This window comes from Chroicocephalus ridibundus, chromosome 15 (genome assembly GCF_963924245.1).
Source record: "Chroicocephalus ridibundus chromosome 15, bChrRid1.1, whole genome shotgun sequence".
In the NCBI taxonomy this organism is placed as follows: Eukaryota; Metazoa; Chordata; class Aves; order Charadriiformes; family Laridae; genus Chroicocephalus; species Chroicocephalus ridibundus.
Window position 1 is genome coordinate 11536803 of NC_086298.1, and position 14726 is coordinate 11551528.

The 14726-nt window shown below is 56.4% G+C and overlaps 1 protein-coding gene across 2 annotated transcripts in view; it reads left to right on the forward strand.

The window, feature by feature from the left end:
- The window catches only part of VAV2 (vav guanine nucleotide exchange factor 2), a 154017-nt gene extending 140561 nt beyond the window's left edge, over positions 1–13456 (forward strand). The window contains exons 13-28 of one of the 2 annotated variants that reach the window (XM_063352964.1): positions 1382–1467; positions 1725–1857; positions 2988–3097; positions 3666–3767; positions 3872–3960; positions 4720–4736; positions 5068–5089; positions 6505–6632; positions 6813–6887; positions 7500–7552; positions 8254–8370; positions 8478–8565; positions 8661–8784; positions 9744–9830; positions 11968–12122; positions 12708–13456. In XM_063352964.1, coding sequence (XP_063209034.1) covers positions 1382–1467; positions 1725–1857; positions 2988–3097; positions 3666–3767; positions 3872–3960; positions 4720–4736; positions 5068–5089; positions 6505–6632; positions 6813–6887; positions 7500–7552; positions 8254–8370; positions 8478–8565; positions 8661–8784; positions 9744–9830; positions 11968–12122; positions 12708–12755 — 1434 coding nt within the window. In that variant the 3' untranslated portion in view covers positions 12756–13456. The remainder of the gene's footprint in view (positions 1–1381; positions 1468–1724; positions 1858–2987; positions 3098–3665; positions 3768–3871; positions 3961–4719; positions 4737–5067; positions 5090–6504; positions 6633–6812; positions 6888–7499; positions 7553–8253; positions 8371–8477; positions 8566–8660; positions 8785–9743; positions 9831–11967; positions 12123–12707) is intronic. The other variant, XM_063352965.1, reaches the window with a different exon arrangement.
- Positions 13457–14726: the final 1270 nt, after the last annotated feature.

Sequence of the window (14726 nt, forward strand, 5' to 3'; positions counted from 1 at the left end):
CTCACACTTTAAAGAGAATCTCACCCTCCAAACTCCGGAGGTACCAAACGCTTGGTCCCATTACCGTGCATCAGCTGACCCTGTGCAACCCACCACCCACTTTAGCCCCGAACAAGCCCATTAATTGGATATTCAGTGGCAGAGCTTCAGGCTAACGAGCTTTTCCCCCCATTAGCTGGGGGGTGGAAGGGGAGGGCTGGTCAGCTGTGGGTGCAGCTGCTCTGCTGTCACGCTTTACGCCGGGGTAATGCAATCTGGGGGCTGACACCTGAGATGCTTCAAAAAGGGCTGATGGAGGGAGGTGCTGGGGGCTGCCCACCCCCAGGGCTCCCTGGAGGGGGCCTGTGTGTGGGGGGCTTTAAGCCTTGACTTCATTTGAAAACAACAAACTTTTAATCGTTGGTTATTTAACAGACGGAGACAAAATCCTTAATTTTCAGGAGAAACCTGCAAAAATTCTCCGGTGGGGTATGGGCCGTTGCGGCTCACAGGTTTTGCTTGAAGCGGTCATGGTAATCCTGATCTGTGCGAGCAAATGGATATCGTGCTCCACAAAAACGGGAATGTGAATGGGGGCGTGAAGCAGCCCCTTCCCCTCCTTGCCGCAGCCAGAGAGCAGGTTTGGCGCGTGGGAGATGAGGTGTTTGCAGAGCAGTCGCTCCCGTCTGCAGCTCAATCCCACGCACGTTCTGCTCGGTGTTTCCTTTCCCTGCACCGCGCGGGACGTTGTGGAGTGGTTGGTGTTATGTATACAGAGCCCGCATGGCACGGCAATGAAATAATTACCAACTATACACACAGCTGCGTGAAATATTTATTTTCCTGACCGGCAGTGATGCTTCACAATGTTTTTTTCCCTATGAGAACTGTGCCGGGGACTGATTCCCATGGCTCAGCAGCCGTCCTGCACCGAGCAGCGTTTCCAAGGGCTTTTGAGCCGAAAGACAAACTGCCCAAACCCGTGGGTTCGGTACCAGCCTCCCCAGAACCTCCAGTCTTGGTTCAGGATGGGAACCAAAACTACAAGAGCCCTGGTTCTGGTTTTGTAGAAATTGCTGGAAAATAGCTTATTTTGTGGGGGTTTTGCTTTCTGGATCCCAAACCTCACAAAAATGCTTCGACGGTGGAGCCTTGCCCTGGGATGCTGGTGCTGGAGCGCCGGGGATCTCCTGTGGTCCCATTCGTGATGGGATGGCCATGCTCGTGCGCCCCATTCCCCTTGGCGAGGGCGATGCTGCTCCCAGGAGCGTCGGCAGCTGGAGGCAGGGCTGGGGGGATGCCCCCAGCACACCCTGCGATCCGGGCGGGTTTGGGTTTCTGTCGCCCCGAAGCATCGCCCCAGCCCTGGCTGCGGGTCTCAGCCCTGCTTTGCTTTCTGCAGCAAGTGAAGCTGGAGGAGTTCGGGAGGCCGAAGATCGACGGTGAGCTGAAGGTCCGCTCCATCGTCAACCACACCAAGCAGGACAGGTGGGTCGGCAACGGCGCTCAGTTTTCCCCAAACTAAATATGCCTTCGTTTGGTGATTCCCTTCCTGCTCATTTATTCAGTTACTGCCTGGAGTCGCGCTGACAGAAACCAGCATCAATGTGAAATTACGGCAGGGTTGGAGCATTGAGCTGCCCTGGCTGGGAAGCCCTGCAGAGCTTTCCAAATATTTCTCCTTGAATGGGGACTTTAATGAGATGTTTGACTGGGTGGCTTGTTTATTTGCTTGCTTTGGGCAGGTATTTGTTTTTGTTTGATAAAGTGGTGATCGTCTGCAAAAGGAAAGGCTACAATTACGAGCTGAAAGAAATTATTGAGCTGCTCTTCCACAAGATGACGGACGACCCCATGAACAACAAGGACATTAAGAAGGTAGGTGGATGGGGGATTAGCTCTGCTGGAGAACATTTTGGAACTGTTTGGGCCAGTCCTTGGGTAGTACATTCTTATTAGCCTTTTAAAATAGAAACAGAGCTTGCAAAAAGCTGGAAAATAAAACACTCGGCTTTCAGGGCAGCTTTACAGAGCGTTGGGAAATGTTTATTAATGTGGGGCTGGGCTTGATCCTTGACCCCCGTCCTTGCCAAACAGCCCCGGAGAGGCTGGGATGATGGGAGTGGGGAGAGAGGAAGCTGCTCCCCGCTTTCTGGCCCGCCGGCAGCGAGGGACGGGGCAGGGAGCGAACGCCAGACGGGGCGGAGAGGAGGGCAGGGAGGGAGGGAGGTCCCTCTGGATGCTCTCACTCCCACGAGGAGCGGGGTGGAGGAGCCTGGGAAGGCAGCGTTGCCAAAATGGGCGCTCGGAGCATGGTTACCACTGAAGGAACATCATTTTGCCGGTGGTTTGAGGTTTAGTCTGCAGGTAGAATCCTCCCAGCTATCCACTTAGCCGAGACCCATTAGCTTAATCCACTTACCCGCAACGGGAAGAGGTATTGTACAGATGGGATAAGTGACGTTTGGGTGAGAATAGCCAGTTTTGGAAGAAATGCTGCTAGTTTTGTGTGTTAATGAAATATATTTCCACTTTGCTCTCCTATGCTTTCTAGTCTCATGGAAAAATGGTAAGCAAAGCACACAATTTTCTCTCGTGTTTTTCTGTGCCGTGTTGTAATGAGACGGGCCGAGCATATGTGCAGTGGGCAGGTCAGATGTTCCTCCTGGGCTGTCGGTTGTTGTCAGGGAGAGATATAACGGCTGGGGAGGATCCACTGGAGCAGAAAAATCTGGGCTCTCTCGTCTGCCACCATAAAATGCTGTTTCACCCTAGCGCACAGCGCCAAGCTGGTTCAGGCGTCATTAGTTGTGATGTGTTAGAGAAACACGGAGCTCTTCCTCCTTCCCTGCTGTTACCTAGGGAAAGGTTCAGCCGCCCTGCAGGAGATGGGCCGGGGCAGGCACCGAGAGCAGTTATTATAAGGCCTGAACGAAAGCGCGGAGCGTTTTGCTGCTTGGGCGGTGGGAGCACAGCGGTCCGATCGGCTCTCTCCTGTTCTCTTGCAGTGGTCATACGGCTTCTACCTAATCCACCTGCAGGGGAAGCAGGGCTTCCAGTTCTTCTGCAAGACGGAGGAAATGAAGAGGAAGTGGATGGAGCAGTTTGAAATGGCAATGTGAGCATGAGTGTCTGCTCCAGCCCTGGCGCGCGGTTGCCAGGCAGGGGGGAACAGTGTCTTGGACCAGTAGGACACTGGAGACCAGCTCTGGTGGCCAAGCCTGTGATGGGGAAGCTCGCGGGGGCTTGCTGGGGGGAGCCTGGCTCCTGCGTGGAATCACCTACCCTGAGCGTCCGCATCACAGCGTGGGTGGTGCATCTCTGAACTGACGCCTTGCCACGGCGTCGGGGCACGCGTGGAGCACCGGGCTGGAGGAAGGCGTTTTTAGGAGGAGGGCTGTGCTGCGGGGAGCCGGTCCCGAGCAGAGCGGGGGTTGGCCCTGGGTTGGGCTGTTGATTGACTCGCGCGAGGGCCGGATCTGTGAGCATTGTCCCAGGGGAAGGTTGATGGGCAAAATCCTCCCTTTGCACAGTCAAGCCCCGAGTCTGCATTCCCACTGATTTCGTGTCTGTCCGTGCGGTTTCCAAACTTCAACTGAAATGCAAACAGCAGCTGCTGTGACTGGTCACGGGTGCAGCGTGGCTCGTTAGGGACGGGTTGATAACCCCCCGGTCCTTTCCCTTAGGTCCAACATAAAGCCAGAGAAAGCCAATGCAAATCACCATAACTTTCAGATGTACACATTTGAAAAGACTACCAACTGCAAAGCCTGCAGGATGTTCCTAAGGTGAGCAACATCCACCCAGCTTTTCTCCATCTGCATTAAAACACGGAAAGAAAATCTCAAAGCTGGGGCTGAATTAGGACTTTCTGACTTCTTGTTTTGCACAGAGGAACCTTCTACCAGGGCTATCTCTGCCCCAAATGTGGAGCGGGGGCTCACAAGGAGTGCTTGGAGATCATTCCTCCCTGCAAGATCGGTGAGTTATTTCCCATCCTGAGCAGCGTGTGCCAAGGAGGTGAATGCGTGTGAACGATTTGAAAGAGTCGCTTTGTAAAGCACTGATGTTTGTTAATGCATAACAAAAACCTGAGCACCTCCCACCCGCCTCCCAGGGCTCTAATTCACATCGGCTGGTGGTTAAAAAACCAAACCAACTAACCAAAACGCCATGTATGCCAGAGGATCACAGCAGCTCTGTGTGGGATGCACCCAGCCCTTCTGCTGGGGGGGCGTTTGGGAGAGATGATGAGTTCTTCATCAGAAGGTGTTGGTTAGCGAAAGCGGGAGGGTCCGTGCCAGGAATCACATTTCCAATGAGGAGAGACCTCATCTCCGGATCCCAAACACCCCATAGTACAGCAAAAATTGGTGTCCTTGGTCTAAATCGGGCAAACCTGTGACTCGCCCCTGCTCGCCCGGGTCAGAGCCCTGGCGCTGCTCAGACTGTCACGGGGTGGCTTCAGGGAGGTTTTGGGTGGGGAGTTGAGGGAGTAAGAGCAAAATTGCAGAACTTTGTGCAAGAGAGACAGTGTCCTTGTCCGGCTCCAGTCCCTCCCTGGGTCTTGCCCACCCGGTGCAGAGCAGTGACTCGTGTGACCTCAGCCTCTGCTTTGGGCTTCCTCCATCAAGTTCAAGCACTGATGCTGGTTTATTGATACTCACAGCACCAAGAGAAACAGAGAATGGGGTTTGCTGCCTGTAAAGTTAACCACCTGTTTCACCATTTCTCTTGCAGGTTCTTCAGCAGACCCGGTACGTTGTCTGATGGCCCTTTTACCCCTCAGGCAGAGCCTGTATGCGTGCCTGGTCCGGGTGCAGGCGGCTCGTGGGACGAGCCAGCACCAGCCTCAGGGGGGGTCCCAGCAACCCGGGGGCAGGGGGGCAGGACTGGTGACCGATGGCCTCTTCTCCAGCCTGAAACTGGCCCGGTTTGTGGAGCACCACAGCCCTCGGGAGGTGCCAGCACCCAGCTGGGGCGAGCACCACGGGCTGGGACGTACCAGGGAGGTTTCGGTAGAGGGTTTCTCATCCCGGTGGCGAGACCGCTGTGTCCTCATGGAGCCTTTTTCCTCTCTTTTTGCAGGATTCCCTGAGTGCTGGACCTGGTAAGGACATTACTGTATTGCAGGAGGGTGGGTAGAGACGACGTCTTGAGTGTGGCTGCAGGTGGCCCTAACACTGAGCACGTGGGAGCCGGGGGAAACTCCTTCCGAAACCAGAAAGGAGCATTAGTAGCTGCAGAAGGGTCCTGTGCCGCTCTCGCAGCCAGCGATGGGGCGCTGAGGTCTCTCCTGTCCCTGTCCCCAGAGCAGCAGTCGGGTCTCCAGCGGGAAGACCTGGGTCCTCCCTGGGCTCGGCCCCCGCCTGCTGCAGCCACCAGCACCGCGGCGGGTTTTTGGGTGCCTTCGTGCCCCTGGCTGCTCTGCCGTGCGGGTGAAGCTTCTGCACATCGCACCAGTAACGGGGGAGAGCCTGGGGAATCCAAGGCCAGGTTGGACGGGGCTTGGAGCAACCTGGTCTAGTGGGAGGTGTCCCTGCCCAGGGCAGGGGTTTGGAATGAGATGATCTTTAAAGTCCCTTCCAACCCAAACCATTCTGTGATTCTATGAATTTCCTTGTGCCAGATCATCCTTCAAAGCAGACCAAACGCGTCCTGGCAGGGCGGCCCGGTGCCGATGGGGAGCATCGTCTTCCCGGTGCGTGTCCGATGTGCTGCAGGGATGTGCGGCTCCGGGCGCTGCTCTCTGATGGGGCCGTTTAGTCCTGATGATTACTGCAACATTTTTTCATTTTTCCTTTGCTTAAAACCATCCTTGACAGAGCATTGGGCCTGCCCTGCCCATGCTCTGGCTTGAAGGAGAAGGAACAATTTGTTTTTGTGCTTTTTCTGATGGAAGGAAAGCCAAGCCTGGCAAAAAGAAACCTGAATCAAACGGGTGGTTAAAAAAAGAAAGCACAGAGTGCTCTTACTGGGCAGGGAGAGGCAGAGGTGGGGAAGCGTTTGGAAGATAAACACTGTGGTTTTAGTGCAGCTTATTTAACGTGCAGTTGTTTGCGAGACAGCTGGACTTTGGCTGCGAGCTTCAGGGGCGTTTGGGTCCCGGATCTGGCTGGAATTCAGGGGAAGCCGAGTGTTCGCTGGTCCCTTTTGCAAGCGCGGGTGCCACCGCTGAACCTGGCGGGTTTGGTGCCGGCCAGGCGTTCCCTAACGAGAGCCGGTCTGGAACAGCCAGCTTCACGTCCCGGTGTGGGGCTGGGAGTCGGAGCTTTGGCCCGGCTCGGTCCTTCGTGGGTTCATTTTTGCCCAGGGAACTCAGCCATCCATGTAACTGCAGGGGCCAAGGCCATTCTCTGTGGGCACTGTCCTTTCTGCTTTCACGCTTTCTGCCCCCAAATCCCGCTGGTGACAACTAGATTTGTGGTTCACAGGATAAGGAACAATAGACTTCGGGAGGGGGGTTTCTGTTTTGCGTTTTCTTACGTGGAACAAGGTGCTGAAACTGTTTTCCATCCGTTCCAGGTCCTAAAATGGTGGCGGTTCAGAATTACCACGGAAACCCAGCCCCCCCTGGGAAGCCCGTGCTGACGTTTCAAATTGGGGACGTGATCGAGCTGCTGAGGGGGGACCCCGACTCGCCGTGGTGGGAGGTGAGAGCGGTTTCCCTTGGGAAATTCCTAGGGAGTTTTAAACCTGTGACTTCTGCATCGTCCCTTTTACTTGGGGGCTTTCCGGGAGCCCGGGAGCCGCAGCGGTGGCCGTCCCCATCCCTGCATGGCAAAAACGTTGCTCCCTGATGTCCCAGACTGACACCCGGCTTGGCTTTGCAGGGGCGGCTGCTGCAGACGAAGAAGTCGGGTTATTTTCCCAGCTCGTCGGTAAAGCCCTGCCCCGTTGATGCGAGGGTAAGTGTGGAAGAGGAGATGGAGCCGGGAATGCCTGCGGGTGCCGCGGGAGCATGGGGACGGGTGCTGGGGGCTGTCGTGGGAGGTGATGCCCGTCGCTCTTCTCAGCCTTCTGCTCGAGACCTTGGTCCTTCCAGTAGGTCCCTGGACCTTGAATGAGGCCTTTCACTGTGGCCGAATTAGCGAGGAAGTGGATCCGTCATCCCACGGTTGCAAATGTCTGGTCAGCTTGGTCTCAGCCCCGTTGCCGAGGTTGGGGTTGGTGTGACCAGGTCCAGACGCCATTCCTTCCCTGCGGGGCTGACTCGGGAGCAGAGCACTCGAGATCAGCCACAGTATGGGAAAACTGCACTTTATGTATTTTTTTAACTGTGTTTTGGAATGCTGTCAGCCGCTTCCCAATTAAAAAAACGCTCAGGTAAATGAAAAAATACAGCTGGGAGGCTGAGAGCGAGCCGCTCAGCTACAACACTGCCCTCCGCCGCCCCAGCCGATAATTCGGAAATAGTTTGGCAGAAGAAAACCCTCCCGTGGAGAGGAGCGTCTCGCACATGATCTGCAGCCTGAGGAGATGCTGGCTCATCAGTAATTAGCCGTGTTCTCTCTTTGCAGCCTCCCAACAGCCGGCCGCCCTCGCGGGAGATAGACTACACAGTGTACCCATGGTGAGTGGCCCTGCCTGCTGCTGGGCACAGCCTTCCTCTGGCCATATAGATCAGCCTTGCCTCCTAATTGTTCCTTGGTCAGGAATGCACTCTAATAACGAATGACGGATGCAGGTTAGCGATGCTTTGCATCCCGCCTACCCCGTGGGCATGGGGCAGCCGCTGCGGCGGCATTTGGGTGTTGAAACCTGGCGCGGCCATCGCAGCGTCGGTGGGGATTTCTTCACTGATGGAGAAGGTCAGAGGCAAAAGGGGAGATGCCGGTTTTTGTGCCTGGAAAACCATTTTGGGAGGAAGGAAGCAATTTCTGCCGTGGCAGGAGGGGCTGCACTTGGCTGGCCGCCTCCTCCTTCCCTCCAGCTCCAGCCAGGTTTGCAAATTCATGAGTCTAAATTATCCCAGCTGCCGAGCTCTCGCTGAAGCCTCGTTTATCTGGGGACTGGTTCCCAATTAGTGGGATTTTCTAGGTGTAAGGTACTTCAAAGGGAGGAGGTTGCGCTCTGCTCAGTGGCTGAGCACTGGTCTCGGGGCACTTTTCCTTTCTTCTTGTGAAGGTTTGGATGGGACCTGTTTCTCTACTTGCCTTCTCAACCTTCATGCCTTTAAAAAAAATACGTGGGTTTTTGTCTAAAACACGCCTGTTTTAAAGATATGCATTAATTTTTAGTTAGTCAAATTAATCAGTTAACCTCTGGGCGCAGGTTCGCAGGGAACATGGAGCGGCAGCAGACGGACAACCTGCTCAAGTCTCACGTCAGCGGCACCTACCTGATCCGGGAGCGACCGGCTGAGGCCGAGCGCTTTGCCATCAGTATTAAGTGAGTAATATTTAATTTAGTCATTTAGTATTACTCGCTTGCAGAGCGCAAGACGGGGCTGGAGCCACTGGCTATATTTTCTTGAGTGCCTTTGCTACCGTTTGCAGGTTCAACGAGGAGGTGAAGCACATCAAGGTGGTGGAAAAGGACAACTGGATTCACATCACGGAAGCCAAGAAGTTTGAAAGCTTGCTGGTAGGTTTTTTGTAGCCCCTTTGAGCGCGCGCACCATCCCTGCAAGTCACGCAGAGGACAGTGGAGACAGCCGGGTGCCTCTCCATCCTTCCCAGGAGCTGGTGGAGTACTACCAGAGCCACTCGCTGAAGGAGAGCTTCAAGCAGCTGGACACGACGCTGAAATACCCCTATAAATCTCGGGAGCGCTCTACCTCCAGGACCTTCACCCGCTCCCCAGGTAAAACCCAGCTCCGCCGCGGGAGCGGGCGCTGTTAAGCTCGTGGTGGAAAATCTCAGCCTTTCACAAGGTGCAGGAGCACCGTCAGGACAAAGGGATTCACAGCTTTGCTGAAGGGCTTCAGCCCCCCGATTCACAAACAAGTCTCCTGCTCGGCTGGTGGCGTTTTGAGGACGGGTCTCAGAGGAGGTGGCGGGGATCGAGGGGTCCAGCCGAGCTGGGGCTGCCAGGCATTGCTCCTCCGAGCCCGTGCAGCCTCCCAGGGAGAGCTTTTACTGGGGGAGGCTGGTTTCCCTCCTGTGTTTTTTTCCCCCTGTGCTTTGGGGGTGGTTTGCCACCCCCTGGGTCCTGCCGGGGGGGCAGGGGCAGCCCGTTCACCTGCGGGTAGAGAGCGGAGATGTGCCGCCCCGTTAGCGAGATGTATCGTGTCTTACCTGCCCACGTGAGGTTTTGGTGCGTGTGTTTTAACGGATCCGGTTCCAGTTGTGACTCGTGGTGGTTTGAATCCCGGTGGGACTCCTTTAATGGAGGCGATGGGAGAAACGGTAAACAAATGGAAAGCAAAATGTGCATTAGCGCAAAATGTTCCATTTTGCCTAAAAGCCTGAGTGCAGAAGTAGCTACTTTGGGGGGGAAAATGCATTGTTAAAAAATTTTTTCCATTATATATTTTAAAAAGAATACCGAAGGAAGATAAAGTTTTTAAAAGTTGATTAAATATCCTTTCGCATGAAATAGAACCCTAGGATGACTTGGGAGCCCTCACGCTGGCTGCGGGACTGCGGCCGGACCTGCCACCGGCTGTCCCAGCTCCGAGCCCCTACGCAAGACCCTCTGCATGCTTTGCCCCCTGTTTCTCTGTCGCCTTTTAGAGCATTGTGCGTTACAATATATTTTTTTTTCATTTCCTTTTTAATGCGTGTTCTGCCTCTTTCTGTTTCTCTCTAACCTCTTTGCAGCCTCCTGCGCTTCCTACAACTTTTCTTTTCTCAGTCCTCAGGGCCTCAACTTTTCTTCTCAGAGCTCCTCCAGTCCCTTCTGGTCAGGTACCAGTGCCGGAGAGACCTGCTGCCTTCCCCGGGCTGCAGCATCCCCAGCTTGAAAGCCATCGCCAGTGGGACCCGCGGGGTCCCCGCTGTCCCTCCGTCACCCACAGGCAGTTGAGGGGGTCCCCAGTGCTGCCCTGGGGCACAGCCTGGAATTAAGTTAATTAACGCTGTGGCTTGGCTGGAAGCAAAACGCACTCCCCCCCTCTCCCCAAAATCAAGGCAGGGAGGAGACGGAGTTGTCACTATTGGAGAAAGGGGGCTAAAATGAACGAAAAAAAAAATGAATCCAGCGCATTGGGATCTCATGATGTACTTCAAGCTCGACCTGCTTATCCCGTGTGTTTCACCGAACGAGCATTGGCATCACACCGTCTTCCAGCCCCTTTCTCCTTGCTGGCCAAGGAGAACATCTCGATGTCCGGCAGCGTTTGAGCTCTGGTGTCTGCGGCTGCTCAGGAGCCCCTGGCTGGGGACACGGGGGGAACCTGCGCTCTCAAATGTGCTTTGTGGCTCGGAGAGCGCGGCGGCGCTCTGGTCTTTGAACCCCATTGATTTAAATGCCTTACAGACCGGTGTCCGTTTGGCAGGGATCAGAGCAAAACCGTGCCAGTTCATGGCTTCCCGATTAAGCTTTTACCTTTCGGCATTTTCTTTAAGCTGGACAAGGAATATCATTGGCAAAGCCACGTGTGCTTTCCTTACTGACGTGTTTGGGAAGAACTCTTAACTTTTCAGGGTATCAGAACATAATTCTGGGAATTTGGTGTCCTTTAACTGCACACCGAGGTGTCGCAGAAAGTAATTTGTGCAGCAGTGGGCTCTGAGCAAGCTCCTGATGAAAGAGCTGAAAGCTGCCGCCATTCTCGCTCCGTCCCCCAGCCTGGCGAGGATGGACGAGCCCTCCAGTGATTGCACGTTTGTGTCTGGACCGTCTCCATCGCCATCCTCATCTCCTTCCATCCCGAGAGCTGAAAACCTGGGCAAAGCTTTTCCTCAAACTTAGTTCAACCTCGGTTTGCAAACTTTTAAAAGCTAAATTAATCTTCCAAAGTCCTGGGGACAAAAAAGGGGCAGCTTCACCGAAATACGATGTCCCTTCAGGGTGGGGGTGGGGTTAATTATTTTTTTTCTTCTTCTTTTCTTTTGCAAACTTCAGAGAAGGTGCATTTTTCTCCTCCTCTGCCCATCCCATCCCTCCCACTGTTGCTCTCCATCCCTCCTTCCCTCTGCCCAGTCTCCAGGGCAGGGAAGCCGAGCGCTTGTCCCTGCCTTTTCCACCCCCCGTCGCTGCTGCTCCTCCTCCCGCCTCCCCCGAGCATCCCCTGCCTGAAGCGATGGAGATCCGCGGGGCTGGGGCCGTGCTGGTGCTGGCGGAGGCTGGGTGCGGGGACGGCTCACAAGGCCACGCTCGTCACCAGCTGTTGGTCAGCGTTAGGGTTCGCAGGGTGGTTTTGCACCTTTTGCTCTGTAACGGGACCAAGTTTCCAAGAGCCCTGGCTGCTCCCCGGTGGGGACAGGAGCAGGGAGGGTACGGGTGAGCTGCTTGTTCCTCCTCATCGCAAAGCGTCCAGGTTTTGCTCAGCGTCTCTAGGAGAATCCAGTCCCGATAAACTCTGTTTTTGTTTTTTTTTTTTTTTTTTAAGTAGTTTTAAATGCAAGTTGATTTGTGAAATCTTTTGACAAGGTGGTCCCGTCGGGTGCTGGGAGCTGTGTGGCGGCCAGAGCTGATATTGATAGTGGAACAGGATTTTTCCATGATTTCATTGTTAATAGCGTGTATTCCTATGAAATCTTTAATTTTACCACCTTCTCACAAAGGTGCCCCTCACCCCAGCGATCCCCACCAAGCCCCTCCTGTGCTCTGCTGGTCAGAGAGGGGCTTCCCAAGCCCATGGACCTGTTTTAAAGCCCATCAGGAATCCAGTTTAACCCCCGACAGCCCCAGGCCTTGCTGGGCTGAGCAATTCGGATGAGGCCAGCCCTGCCGTCCACGCGGCTCCAGGTCGTGGTGTTGCAATGGGAGCCGGCGCCGGGGTGGAAGACCCAGGTTGAACCTCAGGAAGCTTTCCCCAGGCTTCGGCCGGTGCCACGCGGCGGGGCAGCTCCCGACTCCCTCTGCTTTGTCCCCTCGCAGTGTTCACCCCCCGGGTCATAGGGACGGCGGTGGCACGGTACAACTTCGCGGCGCGGGACATGCGGGAGCTCTCGCTGCGAGAGGGCGACGTGGTGAAGATCTACAGCAGGATTGGCGGGGACCAGGGATGGTGGAAGGGGGAAACCAACGGAAGAGTGAGTGCGTCCAGATAATGTCCTGTCCCATCTCTGCAGTGCCCGGTCCTCCCCGGCAGCCCGCTGTCAGGACAGCAAAGGGCAGGGGGACACATCCCACTCCGTCTTACTCTTTTCTTGCTCGTCTCACGAAACCCACCGCTCTGTTGCTGTGTGACAGCGACACGCGACACAGATGGGAGCGTGTGGTGGGCAGGCGATGTCCGAGTCCGCTCTTCCTTAAACCTGCACGCGGGGGATTTATGCAGGTGAAAGGCTCAGCATCCCGAGGAAAAGCAGCAGGCTGATGGCTCGACCTGGTGTCCCACACAGTTTGTGGCACTGGGGACAGATTCTTCATGCCCTGACCCCTTATATATCGCGTTCGACCCATGTGTCCAAGGCGATGTATAGTAGCTAGCTCCATCCCAAATTAGGGTAGCAGCTGCACTGCTTCCCCATCGCCACCGTGCGTCGGGATGTGGGCATCCGTACAAATGGCTCACCGGGAACAGCGCGTGGTGGCAGGGGAATAGTCCCGGTGACAGGGCAGGAGGGTCCCTTCAGCCCCCCAGTCCCCAGCTCACCTCTCTGCTCCCCCGACAGGTCGGCTGGTTTCCCTCGACGTACGTGGAAGAGGAGGGGGTGCAGTGACTGCGGGGATGCCTGATGGAAAGTCGTCGAGCGCCCAGAGCCAGCCGCCGCAGACCGTGCACACTTGTCCCGACGCCCGCGGCTCCCCGCGGAGGAGCCGCTGCCGGACGCCTCCAGGACGGCTCTCGCAGACTCTTTAGCAATCCGTTCCTCTGTACAGTCTGTGTGTGCGCGCGCGTGTCGGGGCCGCCGCCGGCCTCGCTCCTCCTCCGTGTATAGAAGATTGACGGTCTGTGGGATGACGTTCGTGTAGCAGCCGCAGAAGAATCCCGGGAAAGCCGCGCTCCCCTGCATGGACAGAGCTGAGAGACTCTGTGCGGTGCCCACCGGAGGATGGGGTCCAGCCCCCTTTCAGTAAAGGTTGTTTTAAAAGCCACCGTGGTGATGGTGGTGGGAGGGTGAGGCTGAAGGTTGGTGCCTGGGTGTGCCAAGGTTGGGGGTTTCGAAGGGGTGGGAGCGACTCAGCCCCGAGGAGACAAAGCGGAATCCCCCGCCATGCTGCTCGGGTGGGCTCCCCGGGTCAGGATTTCGGCAGTCTCCCTGGCAGCCCTATGGCTGCGGCCGGGGTGAGGGGACAGAGCAGGGACACCGGACCCGGGAGGAGGCACTGGCTCTTGCTCGTCTCTGAAGGACGCCAGCTGTGGAACCAGGAGCGCGTTTTGACCATCAGACGTAGGCTAGAAGTGGACCTCCAGGCCAGACAGGGGAGGAAAGAGCCACTTGGGCATCCCAAACCTGTTTTCTTCACAACCACCTTCAGCCCCACCAGCCTTGCTGCGGGCGGAGGGGGCAGCCCCGGGTGCAGACTGGTCCCACTGGTGAGCAGGAGGGCTCAGCGCCTGGCGGACTGGAGAAGTGCTTTGCCGCATGAGGGTTTTTGGAGGCCACCAAGGCACCAGGTACCCGCAGAGGAGTGGTCGGGGCTGTGTGTCCGTGGGTCTGTCCTGCCTTTGCTCCCAGATTGGTTTTGCTGCGGGCAGGACCCCCCCCCACCCTGAGCCAGGCTGGTTTTTCTTGCAGCCGTGACACATCCCGCCTCGCTGAGCTCGGGGGGGCGAACCCACCTGAGTAAGGGCTTTGGTATCGACTCCCGATGTCTCCCGATGAGTTGGGAAAGCATCTCGTCGTCCCCAGCTGTGTGCACTTTGCGGGGGCTGGGAGCGTTGCCCCCTCTCTTCCTCCCACAGGCTGTTACTGCTGCTGCTGTCAAGTAAAGGTCCGTCTGTCTTGGCATTGCCACTGTGTCCCGAGCACTGTCCGTCCCAGTCTGTTCTTTCCGAAGTTTTTCCGGCCCCGTGGTTAGTAGGCAGAGCTGCCGGGTGGAAATCTTGGCCGTCGTCTTCTGCTGGGCGCTGCCTTTCCTCCCCAGCTCCGGAATTGCCTTCCGAAGTGCAAATACAAACAAATACGTGTGTGAGTGCGGGGCAGGGAACAACTCTATCCGATTTCCGAGCCGCAGGAGCTGCCCTCCAGCCTCTCTGAACAAGTGGCATTTTGAGCTGGTGCTTCCACGCCCTGACACTGTTCCCCTGGGACTCGGAATGGTCCCGCCGTGGAGCGCCGTGTCCCCGGTGCGGGTTCTTGGCGTTGTACTGGGAGGTCTGGGAGGCGCCAGCGTTGGGTGGGTAAGCGGTGCTGCTGCCCTCAGTCCCTGGCATGGGGGTGCCCCGGCTGCATCCGAAGCCTTGCTGGAGATGGAGCAGCGGTGCCCTGCTCGGGATAATAAATGGGAGAGTTCGGGGCTCTCGAGGAAAAGGGAAAGATAGTAACTTGGAAATCAAACATCGTTGCTCAGTGACAAGCCCAGAGCCGCCCAACTTTGCTGCCCGTTGCTCCTGGAGCCCCACGGGTGCCCCCGCTCTCGGTGCCGCAGGGGGAGCGGGATGGGGTGGGTGCAGCCAGGGCGGGTGCCCTCCGAGGGTCTCGCTCTGCGAGGGGACGCGGGGGGGCTCGGGGCTTTCCCAAGGTACT